The sequence below is a fragment of the Amborella trichopoda genome, chromosome 3 (genome assembly GCF_054954075.1).
Source record: "Amborella trichopoda isolate Santa Cruz 75 chromosome 3, AtrichopodaSantaCruz75HAP2 v2.0, whole genome shotgun sequence".
In the NCBI taxonomy this organism is placed as follows: Eukaryota; Viridiplantae; Streptophyta; class Magnoliopsida; order Amborellales; family Amborellaceae; genus Amborella; species Amborella trichopoda.
In genome coordinates this window covers 27,378,060-27,386,400 of record NC_142338.1, presented here as the reverse complement: position 1 = coordinate 27,386,400, position 8,341 = coordinate 27,378,060, and the positions used below count along the sequence as shown (strand labels likewise).

General features: G+C 35.0%; 1 protein-coding gene across 1 annotated transcript in view; it reads left to right on the top strand.

The window, feature by feature from the left end:
• The first annotated feature begins 2,748 nt into the window (after nt 1–2,748).
• LOC18437358 (anthranilate phosphoribosyltransferase) overlaps nt 2,749–8,341 on the top strand; it is a 38,907-nt gene continuing 33,314 nt past the window's right edge. The window contains exons 1-5 of the mRNA XM_088862316.1: nt 2,749–3,219; nt 5,006–5,488; nt 7,270–7,427; nt 7,589–7,672; nt 7,777–7,829. Coding sequence (XP_088718442.1) covers nt 2,826–3,219; nt 5,006–5,488; nt 7,270–7,427; nt 7,589–7,672; nt 7,777–7,829 — 1,172 coding nt within the window. The 5' untranslated portion in view covers nt 2,749–2,825. The remainder of the gene's footprint in view (nt 3,220–5,005; nt 5,489–7,269; nt 7,428–7,588; nt 7,673–7,776; nt 7,830–8,341) is intronic.

Below are 8,341 nucleotides of genomic sequence, written 5' to 3'. Positions count from 1 at the left end.
TGTCTTTCAACATTAAAACGACCATTTCCGATGGAATTTTGAGGTGCATCCGTAGTTCTACATCATAAGGTTGCATCCTTGTATAAACTTTTTATTTATTTATTTATCCATGTAGATAACTAAGGGTGCAGTTTGCATACAGATACATCAGTAGGTGTACAGGTAAGGTGCACATTCAAATTTTATCATGGTATATAATTTTGATGTAAAATGTTCTTAGGATTATCTCAAAATCTATTTTTTTTATCTAATTATAAAATTTTAAATTTCAAAAATGGTTAAAATCAAGTAGATCTATGAACATATGAAAATCTTGAAAATAGACAATGTAGAAAAAATCTTTTTATTTTTCATAGTCATACGTCTCGATGTCGAGATGATCAATTAAAGGATTTTTCAACATTAAACTACCTTTTCCGATGGATTTTTGAGGGGCATCCGTGGTTGTACATTATAAGGTAGCATCCTTATATAAACATTTTCTGATAACTAATATAGGAAAGATGAATTGTTTTTTGATAACTAATATAGGAAAGATGAATTGTTGATTGTGACAAGAGACAAGTTCTCAATATTTACATATTTTCTGTAAAAAAAATGAAAAATTATAAAATTTTTTTTTTTTTTCGAAAAACGTAAGAAAATGACTTCTAAGAAATTTTAGTTATTTTTTTGAAATTTTTTTAAAAGCCAAATCAGGCCGATCCTACTGATTCTACGATTCGAAAATAGTTGAGAAATGAACGATTCAGGTCGCGATCCTCTTTTGTAGACCTTGCATCAAACAGTTGCAGAAATGCATTAAAGACTTTTAATAGAGCGGTGTAAGTGCGCCTGGGGGCCTCACATATTGGAGTGAATAAATGATCTTCGATCTTAAACTCTAAGCTGACTATACGAAATAAATAAAATAAAATTTGAGCTTAAAAGTAGTCCATCTTGTGATATTTTAACCCTTCACTTATTTTTTTAAAAAATTATGGGTTGTTAGGGTTAGCAAGGGACAAACGCGCCAGTCGGACTCGGCCGGCCTGGATTTAGAAACTAGGGCCCCGAGAACACCACAAAATGTGGCCTGAAGACCGGCCTATGTTCAGCTGGGCTAGTTTTTTATTAGGCTTTTTTTTCCCATATTTTCTTTTAGTGTATTAGGTCAGCTCAACCCAAACAAGCAGTTCCGCCCTAGGTAACAACCTCTTTGGTTGGGTCAGGGGCCAGGCTTGACTGGGCTAGGGTCAATCCTATAAAGACTAGGGGCAAGCTAAGGCCAAGGCAGTGCAAGTCCACTGCGAACCCTAGTTGTATTGGGGAGGGCTTTCTATATGAACCCACATATATGTTTTATGTGACCCCTGGTCTCAACCGTTAGATTTGAGTAAATGGCTAAGATGATTTGAGTCATAATGTCACAAGCTAGCTCTTAACTGTCAGATCTTGAATAGACAACTCATAGTTTTTATTTTTAATTTAATTATACAAATATTTTTGAAGCAAAATTTGGGGCATTCATATATTTGTTAGGGACATACATGAAAAAAAAAATTTATGATGATAAAAATTTACCAAAATACCCCTAAATATTGTAGGGCATTTTGATCATTTATTTTATATAAAATATTTGTTTTATATTTTTCCATGTTCACCCTAATTTTATGATGGGAAGCCCAAAATTTCATCCAAAAATGTTTTGTAGAAAAAAATTGAAAAATAAAATAGTGTTTGGTGTGACATTACGGTATGAACAATTGTAGCCGTTCGATTCAGATCGAATATAAGAAGTGGGATCACATATAACTTATATGTTGTTGGGGTCACATAGAAACATGAAAAATTGTTATTTAATATAATTATTATTTATGAAAATGTAGAAAACAAATGTAATTAATGATCCAAATGTTTTTTTTTAATATAATTATTATATCTAGTTTTTTTTTAAAAAAATTCAATATTCATAATCTCTATATTAAAGATTATATATTTTCTAAAAATTAGGATCAAATTATATTTATAAAATATATTTATTACCAAGCCCACATTTCTACCACAGGCTGGCCGCATAGAAACCGTATACTAGAAACATTTCCCCGTTGTATTTGTATACTAGTTTTAAGCTCAAAATCCAAAAAAAGGCAAGTTCTTTTCGAGTCCAGAAGTAGTTAAAAATCAAGGCCCTTGGCGGCAAGCAAGAAACTTAGCCCTTCAATACTTCAAAATTTAAATTGAAGGGTTGAAGTTCTTCCTCAACCCCAAGTAACAGCGCGTTTTTGGACCGACACATCCTCGTACTTAACGACCTTATGTAATAAGGGGGCCACTGGTACCACCACCCATTTTATTGAGAAATCCACGGAGTTAAGGGTGGGGTTTGTATTAATATTTTTTGAAATAATGTCAAGAAATGTAATTTTAATATAAAAAATCTGTGTGATAGGCTAGTAGCCGTAAAATACATTTTTATCATTATTTATAATGTTTAAAGTTTTAAAAATAGTGTAGATTTAAATTTATGAAAACTTAAAAATTTTTAAAATTGATAATAAAAAAATGTATTAGAAAATATACTATTTTTAAAACTTAAAATTCATTTTTCTCTCATGTTCATGGATCTTTATACGGAGATGATCAATATGAGAATATTTGAGCGTAGATAAATTATTGAGGTAGGCTCTAATTTGATTGTTTAGAGCTTCGGCCCTATACAAACTTTTCCCCGCAATTATTTCTAGTTTTGGGGTTTATACCTGAAAGACTCGGTAGTTGGCTTCGTTCAACGCAAAGCTCCTCGTTTCTCCTGTCAGAGACGGACCTCAGAGGAAACGGTGGAGATGAGATCAGCCATCGCATACAAACCCAATTCGAACCCTCATTACTACTTTTTCTCCCCCTCTTCCCGATTTGGGAGGTCTAGATCTCCAGTTACAGTCCGACTTCAGCTTCCATATTCAGCAAACAAGTCTCTCCACCGTGGGAACCAAAGGAAAAGCCTAATTCGTAGTGTCGGGGTTGATCCGGGCGTAGACGAACTTGATGAATCAGGGCTTATTGAATATGGAGAGAGAAGAAACCCAGCTATTTCTTCTTCATACAGGGGTTCAAGGTGGCCGAAACCCAACCAGACGGTGCATGACGCTCAAGCTAGGATTTGTACAGGGCCTACACAGACGAGGCCACTTGGAGAAGACCAGGCCTTTAAGGTTCTGGAAACTATTTTGAGTTCAGGTAGATTTTCATTTTGGTACAATTGGAAACAATTATCACACTTGTGTTTACTTTCAGTTTCAAAAACAACTGTGACAACAAATTAACTGTCAATATTTGATAACTTTGAATTGAGCAGCTTTGGTGGTTTTTTTTCAATGTGAAGGTTTTTTGAATTTCAGCTTTCAATCAGTCTGGTAGTAGAAAATTGTTCATCAGTTGTTTCTCTGTCTCTCTCACTCTCTCTTCCTGTTAAGTGAAAAAGGTACATATTATCAGCAAAAAATAGTTGAAAACCATGTAATTGGGGATAACAATTTTTCAAAGCTTTCCATACATTTTGTGGATTGACGCTTGGTTACGTTCGTCCATGTGAAACATTAGTATAAACCATTTTTAATTGGTGGTATAAACTCCCCTGGTACAATCTATGAAGAACATAATACCCGGAAATACCTCTCCCTCTTATGTGTCAATCTCTGTCATTCTTAGCTTATCAAGAGATATTCTAAAGGATCCTTGCTGAGTGGTTACTACGAGGATTCCCTATTTATGTTCTACTCAATGTTTTAAACTCTGCTGGCCCCGGACTCAGCCCTATCGCGAGCGAGTCAATTCGACCCAAAAACCCTAAGTAATTTAAAAATAATAAAATTGATAAAATGAAATAAAATTTTGAAAGGTAAGAAAAAACCAAAAACAACTTATCCAAATAAGTTGAAAGAATGCATAGCATACAGATTAAGGAAAAAAAGAAAGAAGATTTACAATTGTGGCATTTCAGAAAAAAACCAAATAAAAGTGGAAAATTTAAAAATATGCATATGGCAAGAAAGACTCACAAATCCTTGTAAACAAGTCCAAATTACAAATATTATCTTTCTATACTGATCCCAAAAATTTATATAATTTGTATTTTTTTTTTATTATTATTCCTGAGTTGTACCTGGGTACTTGGCTTGGCAAGGGGCTGAGTCCAAGTAACTCAGGCAAGTAGTTAAACCCTGCTTGTACGCAAAGATTGCAAAGGATTTCCTTTGCAATCTTTGCGTAGCAGAAATGGAGGTTATTTAAGCTATATATTTCCTTTTCTTCCTCTCTCAAAGCTTCTAAGAGTTTGATGTTCTTTGTCATCATTCTAATGAAGCTGAATTTTGCGCAACATACATGACCCTAGGTGACATTATACTTACAAAGTTGCATTGAATTGTTCTACGGAAGAATCTGTTAACTGTCTGTGTAGGAAGCATGTATGAATATTCTCAAAGATTTCTTAGGCGTGGCTTTCTGCTATTGTTCTTGATTTTTGCTTTTTTCCTGTCATTGAGTGCTTGGAGGTTCTTTCCATCTAATCATTGGGTAGATTGAAATATTTTTTAGTTTTTCTTTAAAAGACAAGAAAGAAAAGGCAACTTCTCAGTGTTAACAAGTTAATTGGATCATGTGATGAAGATGATTATGGTACACTTGCTCACAGTACAGTTAGGACAAATTTAGCATCATATACTTTCTTTACTGCACAAAAATATAGCTGATTATATGAAAGAAGTAAAAATGTCCGCATACCTAAAGAACAAGCTAGTTACTTGAATGAGAATACACAGTTAATAATGAAGTTTCCAAGATTTATTTCATCAGTTACTTTAATACCCTTCCTGATATATAAGCTAGTTGGGAACTGTGTTTGTTAGATGCTAATTCATTCCTGCTTTGGCTTTTGAGTAGTTACTATTCTGAGATTCATATACGTGGTTTGAAGTTTGATCTGATTATTTTAGAGTTTGATTTCTCATAACGTGTTCTCAAGCTAGAGGAGAACTAAAAGGTGAGGAGGAAGTTTCTAAAGCACAGCTTGGAGCATTTTTTGGTGCAATGACGATACGTGCAAATGCTTTTCCAGAGGCTACACAATGGTCTGAAGGTGAAAAGCGTGCAATGAACAAGTATTGGCCATTCTTAGTCCATGCTCTGCCGGCAGATGTAATTTTCATAGCAGATCCTGAGGGCACAATTATGGGGGGAGCTACTTCAATAGGGCCTAGTTTTGTCGGCAATGGAGCAACTGAAATGAGATTGGTTGGTGCTCTGAGGGAAGTTTTGGCAGGGGGTCATCTTGGATATGAGGAGGTTCAAGGTCTCCTTAAAGATGTCCTTCCATTGTGCTCAGAGGATAAGAATTCAGCAAATGTGAGTGAACCGTTGCTCTCTGCTTTTCTAATAGGCCAGCGAATGAATGGAGAAACTGATCGTGAGCTGAAAGCATACTGTCTTGCATTTGATGATGAGCTTGGTAATGCCTCTTTTAGGAATTATCCCAGTTTGTATATATAACTTTCATGTCCTGTGAATGTTTAAGTGTCTCCAAAGTTTGCTTTGAACTTAGTTGGCTCGACGTACTTCTCTTGTAAGCTCATGCTCCATCTTTTTTATGTCCTTGGGAAGTCTCTGCAAATCTAAATTATTTCATTACATGCATACATTTTCATGACATGCATACATTAATTCATATATGTCAGATACTCAGTTTGATCAAGCTTTAGACTTTGAAGCTCTGCTACTTTGGCAGAATATTTTACTATAGATTCAGGTGTCATCTTGGATACAGTTATCTTCAGTTTTTACGATTTTTACTTTAAAGGAAAGACATTCTAATTGAAAATGATTAAGGTGTTTTCATGAATTCTATCATGATATTTTTGGAGGGGGAAAAAAATAAAATAAAAGAGAGGGTTACTACATCATTGGCATGGGAATCATGGCTGCAGAGTCGTCATGCTACTGAGCATTTTGTCCCCTGGGTCTGTTACAGATTATGGATGTCAGTGGCAAGTGGGGTTAGTGGGCCTGGTTCCATGGACCTACACTTCAATCCCTTTGAATCTTTTACAAGGGTCAAGAAAAGGGGGTTGTGATGTCCGAAAATGGACCTATGTGTGGTGCCCCTCTTTCCCAGCATTGAGTTTCATATCATCACCATAGCTGCATATCTTATACGTATTTTATGCATTATTGATATCTTCTATATATGCATACAAGTAATTTAGCAGTATTCACAACGAACACATGCACATGCACAAAAAAAAAAGTAAGATATCCATGGACTCCGGCATATTGCTGCAGTGATGGGATCATCCTGACAAAACCAGTATGCGGATCATATGAATATATTCAGGTATCTTGGAGTACAATAAAGATGTGTCCAAATGTTGCGGAATTCATGTTTAGTGTTTTATACTATGTGATGTGTCTGGCTTGTATTGTTTTGTAGTTATATAAGACTACTATGTCCGATATGAATAATATTGTACTGTTTTTTAAGTTTAGCCAAATCTGGATTTGGAATCTTCATCTCTCCAGTTTCTCCAAATACAACTACGTGCTTATGAATTATAATTAGGTTGCTCTTTTTTGTGTATACTCCTTGTTACTTCTCTGCTCTTCCAACAATCACAATATGGAAACCAAGTATAACCACTGGAAATATGACTTTGAAAGAACTTCTCCTAGATTTCTATTCCCTATGGCACATGATGTGAAGGGGTCCTGGCTTCAATTTGGCTGCTTAGAGAATTCCTTCTGCTTCCTATGTATTTCCAGCTTTTTGACTTGTCGGTGGTATTTTTCTGGGCCTCCAGTTCATCCGTCATGGTTATACTCAGTTTGTTGCAATAAAGAGCTTGATAGAATCAACCATAAAATGGTTTGAAATTTCCTTTCTCTTTGATGATCTAGAAATGCCAGACCTCCAAGAGTTTGTAAAAGGTTACTGCCTCTTTGTGATGTCATACACAAAACCACCAAACAAGCCAACCAGGAAAATCCTGGTAAAGCACTTGAAAATAGTTAAATAGATGCAAAAACTCTTAGATTAAGTTGCCTTCATAACTAATGGCATTTTTCAAGTTGAGTATTTGTGTTCTCGCAGAGGGTTAAAGGTAGTATGATTCTGTCCTTGTTCTTTAATTATTATCATTTTCCATATTCTCCTGTGTTACCTGATATGAGAGAAAGTATGTTAGTCACATCTTTCTTTTCATGATATTCTTTGGCCTTGTGTCTACCATCAAGCAGGTCCTCCACCAGTGGCTGATGTTAGCTCCTTGACTCATTATGGTGAAACTTACGATGGGAATACACGGTTCTTTAGGGGTACTTTGTTTATGGCTGCAGTGAGAGCTTGTTATGGAGAATCTTCTGTTCTTCATGGTGTAGAGTGGATGCCACCTAAGGTCAGAGAGCTACTTATTTAAAAAGTTTCTCCTCGTTGCGTATTTCTACTCATAATGTTATTTCAGGAGTCTCAAATCCCTGTATCTGTCAATTCTAATTTTCTTTTCTGTTCAACATGAAATGTATCTATGCTGAAATTATGCGTTGTTAAGGTATTCAGGGGGGCATAACTGAAGAACAAATGCTTAAATTCATGGGGGCAAGCACAAATTTGTCTACATTGCAGGCAAAAAAGCTTCTTGAGGTGTTATAGCATTCTATACTCCGTTTCCAAACATTGATTATTTTTTATCTTTTCTATTATGTATTCCTATTTGTGTCTGATATTATTCCTCACATTTATTTCAGGATGACGATGTCGGATTTGCATATATTAGTCAACGCGAGGCTCATCCATCTTTGTATGGAGGTTTTTCCATTTAAATGTTTTAACTCTTCGTTTGCTCTTTGTGCACTTTCATACAATTTCAATATGTGATTTTTTTACAAGTCATGCATAGATCTTACATGAAAATCTGATGCTGTTATAATGATTAGTCGGTATTAGTCACTTGGATTTCTCGATTCTATACTATTACATAAATACTGCATTGTTGGAATTTCTATATGTGTGTTTCTCAATGCCAGACAAATATGTTGGATATGTTTCTGTTGATGTTACCATCTCATAATCTGTAGTTGAGGGTTTGGAATTGTGGAAGGGTGCGGTTTGTATAGAGCCGAGGCTCTAAACAATCAAAGTAAAGCCCATCTTCAAATAGTGTCGGGAAGTGTGGTTTCAATAATGGAAATATTTGTGATAGCCTTAAAATATATTTTCATCTCTAATTATAAAATTTAAAGCTTCGAAAATAGTGTAGATCGAGCAGATCTATGAAAACTTGAAAATCTTGAAAATTGAGGGCCTAAAATG